This window comes from Vigna angularis, chromosome 11 (genome assembly GCF_016808095.1).
Source record: "Vigna angularis cultivar LongXiaoDou No.4 chromosome 11, ASM1680809v1, whole genome shotgun sequence".
In the NCBI taxonomy this organism is placed as follows: domain Eukaryota; kingdom Viridiplantae; phylum Streptophyta; class Magnoliopsida; order Fabales; family Fabaceae; genus Vigna; species Vigna angularis.
The window spans coordinates 27,201,518-27,219,266 of record NC_068980.1 but is presented as its reverse complement, the minus strand read 5'-3'; the positions used below and the strand labels follow the sequence as shown (position 1 = coordinate 27,219,266).

Sequence of the window (17,749 nt, the reverse complement as noted above, 5' to 3'; positions counted from 1 at the left end):
TAAAGTTCAAACAGGTAAAGATGAAATTTAAAAGTTGTTTAATATTATTATTGACCAGAGTTTTACATTTTGTCCCAAAAATTCATGTGACTAAACAGCCAACTCAAACCTTTATTTTCAATTTGTGACTTGTACAGACAATAACTCATTCCATGTATCTGTCAAGCCTGCCACACACCAATGAGTACAGTCCATGGCTTTGAAGAGATTGTAAGAACTAGGATGTGCATCTTTTCTCAACTGTGACAGAGTTGTAATGTTAAACAGATGAACAGGTTTGGTTATCTTCTTCAACACATCTTCCATTACATAATATGCTTTTGGCAATCCAGCTGAGTAAGTTGATCCATTTATTGGCCTTGTCTCCTTTGAACAGTTTGTCACTCCCGGTTCGTTCCACTCTATTCCACTGATTAATACACAAATTCAAACATTCAAACTCAAATGCATTTAACTGATTCTTTGATCTATCTGAAATGAAACTTTTGTTGCTTACATGAATTTATTTACTGATAAGAAAATGTGCCAAACTTACTTGTAATGTTGAGGAGAAATTCCTTGGAAAAGAACTTTGGTTTTGTTTGTATCAACCTCTGCATCCACCCATTTAGCCCATGTTGTCAAACCAATTCTGAAAGCTTCCATGCGATCCATGTCTTTCACTATCTTGTTACCTATCTGAATATAATCCCATCTGCAGAACAAACAAAAGGGTACACTTAATCCTTAACTACTATCGGAATCAAAGCTTCTGCTGCACAAAATAAAATATTTAAGTTCTTCAAAAAGATTACTTTTAACTTGTATATCAGTTATTTTAAGCTGTTAATGTGTCTGCAGAAAGCTGTGATAGCAAAGATGAAACGATTTTGAAGAGATCTTACGGTTGCTTGGGTCCTGTGCGATACCACCAAAGCCAAGTGTTGAAAACCAGAATGTCCATGTTTTTCCATATGCTTCCACTCTTGATGGAATCCAGCTTCAGAACTCGACCAATTTTTTCCTCTTCAATGTCAACCAAATGTGTGGAATGATAAACGAACACTGAAACTTGGTAGTCCTGCAGCAGCAGCAAGTGAAAAAAAGTCATTTTTAAACCTAATTCAATTCTACAAAATCAACTTGTAAGATGAAAGTTATCAGAATTCTGAAAAAGTGGATATGTGACTTACCGGGAATGTGTAGTTATAGACTAGCTTATCAAGCTCATCCAATATTTGAGTTTGGGGCAAGAAAGAATGAAGCAAGCAAATTAGTGATTGCCATTGGTTGAGACTCACTGAATCTCCTACAAACATGATCTGCTTCCCCCTCAGTTTTGTCAAAAACTCTTTCCCATCAAATCTGCAAAAGGGTATTTTTATCATATTCAGAATTTCGGATCACTTTTCAAATGTTAAAAATGAAAATTACTCAAACATGTATCACTGTTTCTAAATTTCGCTCAAAGTTTGGGTTGCCGGGAGGATTAAATTAAGGTTTATCAATGCGTTCAAAATAACTTATGAATAATAAATTCTTATTTTAAGTTTCATCAGTGGATTTAAATGTATAATACTAATTAATAAATGCATAAAAAGATATAACGTAAATCTCATAAATGCATTATTGAGTTATAATTAAACGCTTATACATATAAATTAAGTTTCACTGATGAATTTAAAATTAATAATAATTATAACAATAATAAATTCTTATAAATATTAAATTAATTATTGATAAGTTATTCTTTAACAGCCCTATAAAACAACCAATATTGTGAAAAAAAAATGACACTTAAATTCTCCTAAAAATATTAGTCACATGTAAAATCATCCAATACTTGTATTAGGAATAATTTTTTTTTTTCAAAAAAACTCCAAAAAAACCAATGATTTTTACATTGAAAGAATGAAAAATAAAAGCACTATTAATAAGATAATAAATATATTGCGTGTGGATGTATGTATGTCCCTATCCTGGCATGAAATGTACATGAGCTGTGTTTTCATTCTTCTCCTTGTGAGTTTCAAACATCATTACACAATGCTCTCACCCGTGACTCATCAAAATCAAAACAGATTCATGCATTCCTTAATCTCATCGCTCTTTAACTTAAAACTTCACTAATTATTTTATTTAGTTATGTAGTGATTTTCGAAAGTTAAATATTAAAAGGAGAAAAATGTAAAAGAAAATGTAAATTTTAAGTGTGATTCAATCTCACAAGATTAACTTATAAAATAAAGTCTGTATCTATAAATCGACTTTCATTATTCAAGGTGAAATTTCCAACCTACCAAAATTGAAACTGATATATAAAAAAAAGTTGACAAAAAATTATGTGATCATATAAACTTAATATTAACAAAAAAAACTCAATATTACAAAATCAAATTATAAAAACTTTGAAAATTGATTTTTGACATAAACAAAAGCAAGAAAATTTCTCATAAAAAAATTCAAATGAACTTGCAAGAGAAAGTTAAAAAGAAAAGTAAGAGTGTCATTATTCAATTCTTTTTTACTACTAACAACTAATATTATTTGATAAAAAGCACAAAAATTTTATTACAGTTACACAAACTCAACCTTACAGCATCGACATAGTTAAATTAATTCAATCTTACAGTATCGGTTTTTTTACGACTTGAAGAGAAACGAAAATGGTGTACCTTGGTAAGTTGCATTTGGAGGGTTGCCATCTGTATTTGAGATAAAAATGATCAGGACGGCCATATTTGGAGCAATCAAACTGAGAACGAAGGTGAGGGCATTTTGCAGAGTCATAAAGAGGATAAGAATCATCCCACACCCACTCTCCTTCGTACATGTTACAACCCGACAACCCATCTTCTTCTCCTTTACTCACCAAACTCAAACACACACACACCAACCCAAAAACCAGACATCTGTATAACCTCATTGCAACAACACTCTTTGATTCTCTTGTCTTTCTGTCTCTTTCAAAATGCTGTCTCTCTCCGTCTCTCTTTATATAGAATTTCTTTAAAAGATTGTGCTTGTCTTTTTAAAAGCTTTACATTTTAATGTAATCAATATAAAATTAATTAAAACCCTTTTCGCCATCTTCATATATGGAATTCTCAAAATAATCTCAATTGTATAATTTAGGTACAACAAAATAGTACTGATTAAAACCACCTTTATCATTTATGTTTAATTTTAAGATTTCTATTTTGTCTCGATTGTAATTTAATTCATAATGTTATAATTTTAAGTCTTATTTTACTTTTAACAATCTCATCGTATGATATCATCATTTTTAATTTTGTAGTCTCTGAAAAGTTTGACACTAGTCAAAAAATAATATTGATTTCGTATATAAATAAGATTTTATTTTTATTTAAAAGCCAATTTGTAAGATTAAATTAAATGAAAGTGTTTTCTATTTTCTAATTTCACATGTGGTGGTTTATAAAAAAAAATCTCAATTTCACATGCAGCATGACACTCTAACAGCTATTAACAATTATTAGTACATAAAAGTTTTTTTTTTACACTGTTTAAAAAAAAGTATTTTATACTGATTATTGAATTAGTAAAAAACAGGAATTATGTTAATTATTTTCTTTTTATAACAAAGAACAAAGATGATATGGAAACAAATTAGGAATTTTGGAGAGAGATAGGAAAGTACATGAGTTCAAACAATTATACTTTTATATTAATATTAACTATTAATTATTGGTACATCAGACAAATTAATTCGTTAGGTAAGCATTATACATATAATATATGGATTAACTTTATCTTTATGTGATTATTCTTTATCAAGGAGATTCTTTGACTTTATTATTACTTTTTTTTGCAGTTGAAATTATTATTCTTCTTATTGTTTCTCTAAAATAAGATTCCAAATATGATATCAAATAGATATTTTATTCTTATTATTTTTCTTTTTTATTTAATCATTTGTATCTTATAAATGTGTGCGTTTATTATGTTACCAAAAGAATAGATATTTATTTTGATTAATATTTGTAATTTGTTACCAAAAGTTAATATGTATTGATCTTGAATCAAAGATCTTTAAAAGGGAGGGAATGAAGTTTGAATAATGAGAAACTAAATGTTTTTACAAATTATTCTTGTTTTATGCAACTTATGGCCTATATTGTTTATGATATTGCACATAGTTTAGTATAATATGATTGAACAAACATATTATATACTACATACAAGTAGGTATCTCACCATTCTATTTGTTTAATTTATGATATATTTTAATAACATTAATTTGGACAAATATTTTTAAGCATTGGTAATTTTAATAATTTAAAATAAATTGTTTGTTATGATTTTATAAATCATTTTAGAAGTTTCATTATACGCATAGTTATTATAAGTGTTTTGTTGTTGTTCAAATTGTGTGGTTGGAAATTACTTATTGTATTACAGGTATTGGGTTGGATCCAAAACAAATAATTTATTAAAAAAATGAGACTTTTTATACGTCAATGAATTCAAGAATTGATTTAGAATGTATTTTTTATACCAAAATTACATGCTTGTATTGTAGTGGAAATATGCAACATTGACGACCACAATAGTAATAGTGGCACCATATGGATGATCATTTTGACATCCATAGTATTGTTAACATCAACCATTAGTTGCCCAAAAATAAGCATGGTCATGCGCACCATCTATTTAAGTAAGAAGATTATCTTACGTCAAGTTTCTTTATGTTGTGTTTGGATTAAATAATTTAGAAAGATAATTTATTTATGGATAAAATAATTAGAAATAAATTCAAATTTAAAGAATTTTGGAAAATATTTTAAATAAATGAAATAAAAAGAATTTTAAATATTTTAAAAGTATAAAAAATTTGAAATTTAACTCTATTATCATTATGTTCACAAAGGTCGTGTTAAGTCGGTTCAGCTTAAAGGCTTAATTGAGTCAACACAGTTTGAAGGCTTAGTTGAGGTGGCTCGAGCTGAAGGGTCAATCAAATCGACTTTGGCTCAAAGTTGATTCGATTTATCCTAGGTTGAAGTTCGAGGTCAATTGGCTCGAATCAAATGTCAAGTCGAGTCTATCCAGGTTAAATGTTGAGCCGAGTCAATAGAAACGTAGGTCAACCCAAGTTGACATAGGTCGAAAGTCAAACTGATTTGGCATAAACTAAAGATCGAGTTGAGTCAGTCAGACCAAAGATCAAGTTGAGTCAGTCAGACCAAAGATCAAGTTGAGTCGATCAAGTTAGAAGTCAAGTCAATATTAACCAAGTTTAAGGTCGAGTCTAGTCTATCAGAAACGCAGATCAAGCCAAGATGATCTAGGATAAATATTGAACTTAGACAACCTTGGACAAAGGTCAGACTAAGTCAACCTAGACCTAAAGTTAAGTTGAGTCGATTAAGACTAAAGGTTGCATCGAGTCGACATGGGTCAATAAACAAGTTGAGTCAATCCATGTCAAAGATATGTATCAAGTACCAAATAAACATGTTTTATAAATTTATCATTAACTATTTTAATACAGTTGGTAATTAAGATATGATTGACAAGTTTTAATAAAATTTAAAATTCATTTAAAACAAAATAAAAAATAGGAATCTATTTAAAAAAAATTAAGTAAATCTTCGACTAAAGAACTAATTAAATCTTTTTTTACATCATTTATTTTAAATATTCTACATCCATGACATCTATGTTTTTCAATCAATTTATGAATTAGTAAAGAATGTATTTTCAACTTCAATTATAAATCTGACTAACATTTTACGTCGATTCTAACTTACCACCAATGTACAAATGACATTCTACATATGTTGTTTGAACTACAATGTAATATATGATGTTTCTACAATCAAAATGTCACTTTTTTTTTTTTTAAGTTTTCCACTAGAAGGAGAATTATGTTGAGAAACTTAATACCGAACTGTACAAAAATTAATATTTGCAATGTTCATATATAAGTAATCTAGTATATTGAGAAGTCATGCAACATCACGGATAAATTTAAAGAAACGTCGATACATGTAATATGTATAAACTACATATATAACTAATATAGTATGTTGTACTTATTATATAAGGAATATAGTATGTTGTACTTATTACATCGGTTACTATTAGAAGTAATGTAATATGTATGTATATTAGTTCAAAACACAATTTATATTTCACTATACATTAAATAACTAGAGAGATATTTTCATACACAAAATTTTCATATTTATTTAATATTATTATTCTTTCTTTTAAAGTACATTAATTTATTTTTTATAATTATTTTACTCTTTTAATATGTATCAAATAAATATAAACATATATTGTAACACCCAAAAATTAAACATCTCAAAGAGAAATTATTTCATTAATAATAAAAACATCGTACATTATTACAATCATCCATTTAGGAGTAACATAGTTCACACTGAAAATACATTATTATTTTTTTAAACTACTCTTCCTTTTTATGATGCTTCCTCCTTCACTTGTATTGGTTCGGACGTCGTTCCGTCATCTGCTCCCGTATAACATAAACGTTATACGATCATCGCAAAAATAAGATTTTTTGACACAAACAAACAAGGGTAAGCTACCATGCAAAATTCAAAGAAAAAGCATTACACTATTATTATACGTAATACATTCACCATAAATTCTTATAAGATGCAATTATCATACTAGACTCTATTATCCGGATATAATGCTGATGGAAGTCTCGGGTGGTCATGCACTTGTGGTAACATCTACAACATAGTTATGGCCAAATATAATATATATCATCACTCACAAGGTTAGTCCATTAATGTCTATGAGTATAAACTAGGACCTCTTACTACTCTCACCATATAACACATCATTCTCTAATTGAGACTGGACAATTATTAGAGTTTTAGGATAACCACCAACAAAAGGACCCTCAACATCAACATATACACTAATATCATACCATTATAGAGTCTCTCCCCTCTCCCCGAGACTCATACTATATTTCAAATCCTTAATTTCATATCAAACATCATAAAATACATTGATAATAGAATTCATAAAAGATAATTATAAACAAATTAAGAATCATAAAATATTGCTATAATTGGTCAGAGAAGAATCAAGTATTTGACAATAAAAAAAAATAATCTTAATATAAAAATTCTTGGGCAAACAAGAAGTTGAATCTGGCAGAGCCGGTTAGACAACTTCTCATCCTTCCAAAAATATAATATAAATAAATAAGGAAAGCAATAAAAAGTTTGGGGAAACAAGAAGTTGAATCTGGCAAGGCCGGTTAGACAACTTCTCATCCTTCCAAAAATACAATATAAATAAATAAGGAAAGCCGTAAAAAGTTTGGGGAAACAAGAAGTTGAATCTGACAAGGCCGGTTAGACAACTTCTCATCCTTCCAAAAATACAATCTAATTAAATAAGGAAAGCCGTAAAATGTTTGGGAAAACAAGAAGTTGAATCTGGCAAGGCCGGTTAGACAACTTCTCATCTTTCCAAAAATACAATGTAAATAAATAAGGAAAGCCGTAAAAAGTTTGGGGAAACAAGAAGTTGAATCTGGCAAGGCCGGTTAGACAACTTCTCATCCTTCCAAAAATACAATATAAATAAATAAGGAAAGCCGTTAAAAGTTTGGGGAAACAAGAAGTTGAATCTGGCAAAGCTGGTTAGACAACTTCTCATCCTTTCAACAATACAAAAGAAGCAACTAATAACATACAAATAGCATAACATAATCAATATCGCATTTTACAACTATCAAACTTGGATCTCCTCACAGAAGCATGTTCTTATTCAAAATTCAGATCATACAGAAACAAAATGCTTCATATTCAAGATCAAACAAAAGCAAAATATTACATATTCAAGACTCAGGATAATACAAAACAAAAACTTAAGAGTAACTCCCCTTACCTCTATTCCAGACTTAATCTTCTCCTTAGAAACCGTTCTCCGAAAACTTCCAGAATTTTCTCCTTTTTAACTAGAATTTCCTCCAACTCTTTTCTCTCAAAATTTCTCTCAATTTTTTGTGCAAGTTTCAGTCTTCCTCATGCTTGCTTTTTATAGCTAAGATTTGACACTATTTAATTTTTTTTTAATAATAATATGTTATTATAAATAATATTTAAATCCCATTACAGAAAGTTGTTCTCCCTTAACTCCACTTCTGAAAGTAGTTTTGTCTTTTTATTTATTTATTTTTATTTTTTTTAATATTTTATTCAAAATACTATTTTATAAAAAATAATATTTTGACTTCATCACCAAAAGTGTCTTGCTCACCATTCTACTTCTGAAAGGTTCTTTGTCATTTTATAATCATATATATATATATATATATATATATATATATATATATATATATATATATATATATATATATATATATATATATTATATATATATATATATATTATTATTATTATTATTTTTTATTTTATTATTTTTTTATTGGACTTTACATATATCATCCTATTATTATTTTTACAATTATTCTAATAATAATCTATCAACACAAGTACCAACTTATTTACAAAATTCCTATTAAATTTATTTGTACATAATTTTTGTATAAACTAATGCCATTTTGACTACATAAAATCTTGTTTTTACATAATGTTAAAATCTTATTAGAAGAAAGGATTTATATTATAAAAATCTTTAGAGAAGAAAAGAAAGAACAACATTTTAATTTCTATCAATATATTAAAAATAATATATTATTATTATATTTACATTTAAATACAAACGGCCATGACAGGGCCCACTAGCTGCCCAAGTTTGCCGACCACAACGTTTTGTCTTTTCCGTAATGCCTTATCCTGCCTCTTAAACCTTAGCTGCGACAAAGATGAAAAGAATAAAACATAAAAGATTCATTACGCAGAATGATCAACTACATTACGCAAAGATATTGCGAACTTAGACATTAAAAAATTATTTAATTCATAAATATATAAAAGTAAGAATGAGTCTTTCAACTTTAGTATTAAATTAATCTTGAAAAAACAAATTAAAATAAAGTTGAGCCTTAAAAATTAGAGTTTGACAACAAATGCACCGAAATTATGGGTTCTTATCTTAGAATAAATAAATATGTTATATGGTAGAAGTTTTATAAAAATATTAAATTATTCAAGATTACTTGATATAAAACTACAACATAAGTATTCATTATACATAGAAAGAGGTCAAATTTTGATTTATAAAATGAAGCGAGACTTTAATAGCATTATCATGTGTTAAAATAGTCTTAGGTGGCTTACGTGACACTACAAAATTGAGGCATATGGCATTGGAAAAATCAGCTTAATCATCTGAACATGCAAAACTCCAAAAGAGGTGGCAAGCTAAAACCAAACTCCACCGATTCAGAGTTTCCATGGCCTCTACTTAAACCATTCAAACTCAACAAAACTTTCATCAAAGGATCCTTTTTTGAGTACTACACATTGTTTGGTGTTCATGGCTGAGGAAAAGCAAGAACAAGGGACTAACCCTTCTCAGGAACAACCCAATGTGCCCTTACCAAGTGAGTACTATTCTTCCTCTTTTCAAATATGTTCAAGTCACATTAGATAAAACTTTCATGAATGTGTATGAACAGTATCAAAGTATGTTTGGTGTGCAGGGAATTACAAGCAGGCTTTGGAAACTAACACTCCTACAAAGACAAGTTGGCCTGAACTGGTTGGTGTCACTGCTGAAGAAGCAGAAACTAAGATCAAAGAAGAGATGAGTGATGTTCAAATTCAAGTGGTGCCTCATGACTCTTTTGTCACTGCAGATTATAATCCTAAGAGAGTTCGATTGTATGTGGATGAATCTAACAAAGTCACAAGGACTCCATCAATTGGCTAATACGTCTGATATCTGCTAATTATGTATCATCATTTCATGGAGATCTTATTTGCTTTTGAATCTGAAGTTTTTTTTGGTTTAGTATGAATAATATGTTTGCTTTCATGATACAATATTTTGAATCCATATAGTACTTTTTGTAATTCGCAATGATGAAAGTGAAAACAGAAAATTACGTAATGATTAGCTGTCCTGCATTGTACAAACTAGTTATCAGAGTCCAGAGGCATGGATAATCTTCATCAACACAAATATACTAGTGCATCAAGTACAAACATATGTAACAAAGTAAACAACACATGATTAAAATTCACTAAACATTCTGGTAAAGCAAATCCACAAGGCTAAACAGCAACCACAAGTTTCCTTTCTGAAGCTTCACTCTTAGTTTTACTGTTACAAGTCCTTGATGTTTGAAGCTGAGTTTATCCACGTTTCAGAAAGTTGGATATGCCAGCCAAATTTACTTGGTGTAGTGGCATATTTCTCCTCAGAGGTTTGGTTATGCTTCCCGTGCAAGAAGATAACACTTTCTCTTGGTTCACCTTTCATGACTGTAGACTAACCAAAACAGAAAAAAAAAGACAGAAACCTTGTATTCAGGGACTGATCTTATATCCACGCTTGAAAACAACAACAAGAACTTCATGCATAAAGAAAATCAAATCTATTAATCATATACACGGAAAATTCTGTTCTAATTTTAACTCTTTCAGCTATGAAAACCGCTTAGTTATGTTATTATCAAAAATGTTTATATGAATCGAGAAATCAGTAAAAATAGCATAGGTGTGTGCTCATGGTGATATAAAGAATCTTAATGTTCACAAGTTCCCATGTCAATGATCTTTTGAAAATGCTGAAAGACTGAAATAATTGCTGATGTTAATGAGAAGCTTAGAAAGAATGAAAAAAGGGTTATGTGTTCAATTTTTACCTCAGCAACATCCATCAGCTACAAGCTTGAATTCTTCCTGCATGACCAAATGCTGAATTGTTTCTCAAACGGTTTTCACATTTGGGTGCTGGCATCACCGTTTCAAAGGCTTCAACTAGCAGTGCCACCTTCTTCTTCCTAGCTGGTGCAAGTTTTGTCACAGCTTGTCTGAGTGCACAATCAAGCATCCATTCCTCCGAATTCTTTCTCTCATCCATCATTTGATGCTTCAGGTCAACCTTTTCTTTTTCTGGTTCAGGAACCAAAGGCAGGAAATTTGGCTCTTTGGGGTTGAACTTTCTCATCTCGTCATCATCTTCAACAACCCTCTTTCTCCTAATTGAACCTTTCCAATTCTTGCTTGTGTTTTCATCTTCACTATCTATGCAACTTGTTCTTTGGAACCTTCTACCTTTACCTTGGTCTTTTTCCAACAAATACTGATCTTGATCAGTCATGTTACATTCCTCAGACACATCCACCAACTCAATTTCCCTCTCCATTGTACTGCTCTCATCATTGTTCTCTAGGCTGCTTGAACATCCATCTTCACTTGTCTCGTCAGTTGTGCTAGTATCACTCATCTTCTGATTCTGAGTGCTGTCAAATGTCTGTTCATCAAGTGTCTTTGAGTTGCAACCGGCCTCATCATCCACATGTTTCTCATCTTCTCCACTATTATCTAGTGCATTTGTCATATACTCAAATATTTCCTCTGTAAATGAAGATTGGTCACAACCCGTGGAGGAGTACTCGATTTCTTTGGTTTCAATGCTTCCATTTGTGTCTTCAAGGACGGAACTAATCCCAGTAGATTCTTCAAAATGGGTGTTTTCTTCTGAATTGGCCTTTTTGTGTGTTTCATCAACCAGAAAGTCCTCATAGTAGCTGCCAAGGATGTCATCTAACCATGTCACTGACACATCATGAGAACTCTCTGATGAGGACTCAACTCTTGAGTCGTTGTCCTCTTCTGTGTAAACAGAAGAATCAGCATCCTCTTCGTGATCGAATCCACAAAATATCTCCTCCTTCCACTCCATTTCATAGGTTCTGGAATCAGAATCATCCATGTCAACATCCCCCATGTCTTGTTCCCCATCGCTGCAGTAGCTTCCCATGCTCATTTCTTCATGACACCAGACAGTTGGTTGGTGATCTTCATCTGCATCTTGTGAACTTTGTTCTTGGAGAAAGTTGCCGTTGGTATCTACTTCGATTGCAACGTCATCAAAGGGCTTTTTCAAATCCTCCTCAAGATCAAGTTCACGTACAGAGGGAGAAGGAAAACCAACGGTTCTTGCTGCTACGCCATTATCTTCAATTGGTGACTTGTTATCTGCTTGATCCTCAATCTCTTTGAGAAAATCTCTTCTCCCTATTTCTTCTGCTCCTGTTGGTGTTGCATCCTTTTCATTGGCATAGATTTCAATGAAGATATCAATGCCAATTTCATCGCAAGCAGGTTTTTCCTCAAAAACGTTCTGCTCAACATCAGAGTCCTTCTTATCTGTCTCAAGGGGAACCTTCAGTCTCCGAGGGCTGAGAGCTTCAAGCTTGGCGCGCTTCTGCGTCTTCAGAAGGCGCCTCCTAGCTGACATGAAGCTCTTCAATGGCGGCAAATCAACATGATGATGACCATTAAGGGAACAATACGTGTAAGGGCAAACCTTCATGGCTGAAGTTCCCTCTGACTCAGTTGCCCCAGGGCTAAGCATGAGGTACGAAGGGAACTTTGAGTCCTTCAAAGTTGAAGAACAAGTGGCTCTCTGTGGTGCAGTCATATCTGCACACATAACAGCCCTGGAGGATTTTCTAGGACAGGCTCTAGAAGCCTTGAAAGTAGTGGTTTTTGTCAATGTTCTGACCAAACTCAAACTAGACGACCTTGCCAAGGCTTTGGCAGGTTTTTTAGCACAGGCAGCTTTGGAATCAGTAGAAAATTTTCTCGGAAGATTCTTAAAATCAGAACCAGATTGAGAGTTCCTGTGGCTTACCGGGAAAAGTTCCTTTTTTGCATGCGAACTGCTTGTTGGCTTCATGTAATTGGGTGAAACATCTGTTGTTCTGAACAAAGATTGCTGCTTCTGAGGTGATGCTGATGCAGCAGTGGTTGGAGTGTGAAGAGGGGGTGGCTTTCCTGGTTGAGACAAGCTTCTCCTTGAAGGTGATGATGATGATGATTGAAGAGCCTCAAGATCAGAAAGGTTTATTGACCTTGATTTTCTGATTTTCTTCTTCATATCAGCTCCTCTACTTTTGCCATCTTGGTGCTGAGATGAAGATAGCTTCATATTTGCCAACCTCTTGTCTGATTTAACATGTTCAGCTTGGATTCCAAGCTTGCCAGGAACCTTTCTTTGAACCATATTCGAAGGATAAACCAGAGGTTGAATAAGTGGGAATAAAGGATATATAGTTGTTTGGTATATGGTTTGGTCTGTTTTCCTTCCTTGAGGTGGTTTGTTTTCCTAATGAGGAAGAAGTTCAGAGAGGAAAGAAAAGAAGAGGAAAGAATGAAAGCTTGAAAGCCAAACAAGCAGAGAGATATTCTCTCCCCTTGGTTTGGTTTGGCATGCTTTAGTTTGATGTGGTTTTCTCTTTTTGTATATTCTCAACTGTGGTTTGGCAGGTGATGTTATTTGAATATGGTTTTGATAAGTATTTGATGTTGACCAGCACTAACAGGTGGTTTTTGGGACCCTTTTATGCTTAGCATTTTCTTACATGAATAACTAGTATTTTAAAATATGGGAACTTTTCATTGCCTATTTTCAATACTTGTTGCTGCTGATTTGATTTCTTAACTCATCATCATCTTTCACAAAAAATGACCAAATCAACCCTCTTGGTTTTGGATAAGGGAACCCTTTGTGGCCTAGTTTAGGTGAAGAGATGAGGACAAGCTGCATTAATGCAGTTGCTTTAGTTTAAGACACTTTTGAGTAATGTGAATTTGGCTTCATTCAGGAAATTGGTTTGATTCAGGAAACAAGTATCATGGCTTCTGCTTTTCCATCAATGCTGCTTCACAAACAGAATTGCAAATGCTACTTCATTCATCAAAAGGAATTGATCTGTTTCATGTAGCAGTTTCTGGTTGGTGTAGCTGAGAGAAAAGTAGGTGGCAGTTAGTAGATCTGTTAGCTTAATAAAATCAACATTAGGTTGTCAAAAGCTTCAAATGTTCATAAATTGCATGTGTGTGTTTCAACATATATTTTCCTTAACAACCAAGTTTTTCCTTCAAATTTCAATCAATAGTGTGTCACTCTATTTTGAGTATTTAATGTCATCAACACAAGACTAAGACACTATATGTAAAGCAAATGGTAAAAAAAAACACCATATCTACACTTGAATTTTGAGATGACAGTAATTTCAATTATTTACTTTTAGAATTATTTCTTCTTCTTCTTATTATTATTATTTATCTTTTAAATAAATTTATTGAAAATTTATAAAATAATAATGATAAGAAATGAGTTAAATTCATATAAAAAGTGACATCAATCTTTAATAGTCTTTAAAATAATGTGTAATGAATTTTTTTCTTATATTACGTAAATTTTTTATATCTACTATATATAAAATTTATTTTGAAACTTGAGTTTTCAATAATTATTGCTATTATTATTATTATATTATTAATCATAGACGTTGCAAAGTATCCTTTTAAGTCACCGACAATCTATGCTAAAGTTGGTGTAGAACAGAGTTTTGAAACACTTTTGAATATCCGCATGTATTTTATACGCATGGTGTACCAAATACATTATTTTTTAAGTAATAAATAAAATACAATATATTTTAAGATACTTTCTCTCTCTCTCTCTCTCTTTTCCGAAACTTGTTTAAAGAAAAATAAAAACAAGTTCTGTGAGTTTAAATTAATTTCCGTAAACACATTAATGATCTTCTGCACATTAATTTATATAATTTATATTTAAATTAAAAAAACAAAAACTTCTTTAAACGTTTAATCACAATTCTCTCTTTCTCATTAACATTAATTAAACACAGTAATCACTATTTTAACTTTTTAAACATAAGAATCAAACAAGTCAAATAAATTTAACTTCACCATAAGTTAACATCACTTATACACACCAATCCAAACCAAAGCTACTTATATAAATTAAAAAATAAAATTATATAAAGAAAATTTTACAGATTAATTTAAATTTGAGTTTCATATCTTTCTCTGCTAAAAGATTCTCATAAAAAAAAATTGTTCGAAACACGTGGAATGTTAAGAAGTTACTCTAACTTTATTCCTTGATCAAGTAAAAAAAGGGTAGTACAGTAAATTAACCTACTAAATATACTATTTTAAAGTAAAAATATGTTTCTTTTTTTTCTTTGTGGATAGTAAGGTTTGGGAGGCATAAAGAAAAAGCACTGTGGAAAAGACAAAGCCGTGTGGTCGGCAAACTTGGGCTGCTATTGGGCCCTACATGGGCGTGGAGCCCACATTTGCATACGCTCCTCTTCTTCCTCTCTCCAAAGATTCAAACAAATAATAATAAAAGAAATTAAAAGAAATAATAATAATAAAGGTAATAGAAAATAGAAAGTGATAAAGTAAAGAAAAAGAAAAAAAAAAAAAAAAGAGTGCCCTAATTAGATATGCCACACGCCACCGCCCCATGCTAGTGCCTCCTAAACCTATTCATTTGAATAATCTTCAAAAATAATTAGGTCATCAATTCCAGCTCCTTCTTCTTGTTTCAGAACATTTCAAATTCCTTTTTAATTATCAACTTCTTTCTAAGCTAAAATGAATTTCAATAAATAATCAAAATTACATTAAAATGTGTTAAACGTCGTACTGTTAGTATTTCTCTTTCGGCCAATTTTCAAATCATATTATTAAAATATATATATAATACATTTCAAATCTCTAATTGACACTTAGAAAGGAAAAAGAAAAGGAAATACAATAATACATGTATAATATATATGTTTTCGTACGTAGAAAAGAATGTATAGTAGTCGAAAATGTAAACAAAATACCGAAAAAGAAAAAGTAACAAAAGGAAAAAGAAAAAGAAAAACACGTGATCGATAAAAGTGTCTTTACATAAGTTGGTAAGCTTTCTATCTATGTATATTACACTATCACTATGATGAGAATTTGCTAGGAGGTGTCAGTTTGATTTTAAGTACATTTATGTATATTTTATCTACTTTTATTCATATAAAATTTATGGTTGATATATTTTATCATAATATGTATCTAATATATATATATATATATATATATATATATATATATAACATCCCAAAAATACAGTAATAAATCATATAATAGAATTAATTATATTTAATAATATATTATTTCAGTTTTACATTAAAGAAAACGTGCGGTTCTGACCGAACACGCATAAACAGTAAGAGTTCAACATTAACTAAACATCAAAACGAAACTGACCGAACGGTTTACAAAAGGGATTACCGAACCGTCGTTCCTAAATAAAGGAGAGATGGTCGAACGACACCTTATACTAATTAGACTATACTAACAACCGAACGCACTACGGTTCGGCCTTAACTTCAATTTCCACGAGGTTCTCTTCCTCCAAATTTCCTTCTTCCAGCGCCTCTTCCAAAAGTGTGTCCCCTTCTGCTCATATCCACACAGATGATCATCGCAACGACAAGACGAGACAACACAAGGAAAACACAGGGTAAGCTTATGTAATTTAATTCAGTTATAAATCATACAATTCATACATCAACACACAGATAAAGTTAATAATACAATTCAAGTAAGGCCTAATACTAGACCGACCGTCCGGACTGTATGAAATCTGTGTAACTACGACGTTCGTGCACCCGGGTGATGTAGTAACTGGGATGCCCTCAACAGCTGCCACCCGAGGTTAGCCCAAACTGTCCAAAGTAACCCTAAGGACTAGGACCTCCTGCCGTTCCCACACATGACCTACTCTCCTCTACGTGAGGATGAGTACTCACGGAACATTAGGATGAATCGACAGCTTAGCATTACCACAATCATACCTTACAACTTTCAAATATTCACTCATGAGTCGTTCCTCCCCAGAACGCTCGTTCAAATCCAAAATCTTTTATTCATCTCATATACTATTCATCTTTTATAATTCTTCACTTTAATGTCATTTTTATCACAATTTCCAAGAACGTCAAATACCGAACGTTCAGCCCTCTTCAGAACGAGGACGAACGATAGGAACGAGACCGTGAAATCTCCCATTCCAAAATAGAATAAGACTGAAGGGTTTCTTTCAGATTTAAGAATAAATCGAGTACAGTTATACAATATGTGACAAACGATACATACAGCAGGAATCAGTTGAATGAATTGACTCTCGTGAACTACAATCAACACTCGAAGAATACATCGGTTACGGGGAACTCTAGGTCGGAGACAACGAAGGTATATGTGCCAAGACTTTTAACGAACCAAAAGTAGAATAATTCATACATATGTATATATATATATATATATATATATATAGAGAGAGAGAGAGACTAAGTGTTGGTCAATGACTGAGCACGATAAAGGAGATTCTACTAAAATTGGACGAACACTTTTTCATCAAGATTGGTAAATTAAAATAAGTACAAGCGTTCGGTGTAAGACCGAGCGCCACTCATTATGAGAGCTTGAGTTGATACCTATCACTAATTTAAACTTATAATAGAAACATTACTAATAATAATTATGATAAGACACGTTGGAGACAGTGTTGAAGAATAATTAAATATACAAATGCATGTTTACAAGATTTTCAGTTCCTCACGTAACACTCGGGTACATCTATGTTTGGCCGAACGCTCAAACATAGTAATACTACAAGAAGACGCTCGTCCTCAACTAGAACTCTTCCTAAATGAAAGAATTCAATTTCAAAGGAGTTTACAAGAAATACCGAACGGTCAAAGACCGTTCAATATCGAACGTTCAATATCGAACGTTCAATATCGAACGTT

The 17,749-nt window shown here is 31.4% G+C and overlaps 3 protein-coding genes across 3 annotated transcripts; 1 reads left to right on the top strand and 2 right to left on the bottom strand.

Moving 5' to 3' along the window:
• Window positions 1-21: 21 nt before the first annotated feature.
• On the bottom strand, window positions 22-2,953 carry LOC108333582 (protein trichome birefringence-like 38). The gene is made up of 5 exons (XM_052870333.1): window positions 2,655-2,953; window positions 1,173-1,344; window positions 885-1,060; window positions 536-694; window positions 22-409 (listed from the first exon to the last, which is right to left on the bottom strand). The coding sequence occupies exons 1-5, from the start codon at window positions 2,903-2,905 to the stop codon at window positions 118-120; spliced, it is 1,050 nt and encodes a 349-aa protein (XP_052726293.1). The 5' UTR covers window positions 2,906-2,953; the 3' UTR covers window positions 22-117.
• A 6,408-nt stretch (window positions 2,954-9,361) lies between these two features.
• LOC108334098 (subtilisin inhibitor 1) lies at window positions 9,362-9,947 on the top strand. Its single transcript, XM_017569739.2, has 2 exons — window positions 9,362-9,505; window positions 9,605-9,947. The coding sequence occupies exons 1-2, from the start codon at window positions 9,439-9,441 to the stop codon at window positions 9,832-9,834; spliced, it is 297 nt and encodes a 98-aa protein (XP_017425228.1). The 5' UTR covers window positions 9,362-9,438; the 3' UTR covers window positions 9,835-9,947.
• Window positions 9,948-9,987: 40 nt separating this feature from the next.
• Window positions 9,988-13,446, bottom strand: LOC108334097 (uncharacterized). Its single transcript, XM_017569738.2, has 2 exons — window positions 10,772-13,446; window positions 9,988-10,395 (listed from the first exon to the last, which is right to left on the bottom strand). Exon 1 carries the CDS (start codon window positions 13,138-13,140, stop codon window positions 10,786-10,788), a length of 2,355 nt encoding a protein of 784 aa, XP_017425227.1. The 5' UTR covers window positions 13,141-13,446; the 3' UTR covers window positions 9,988-10,395; window positions 10,772-10,785.
• Window positions 13,447-17,749: the final 4,303 nt, after the last annotated feature.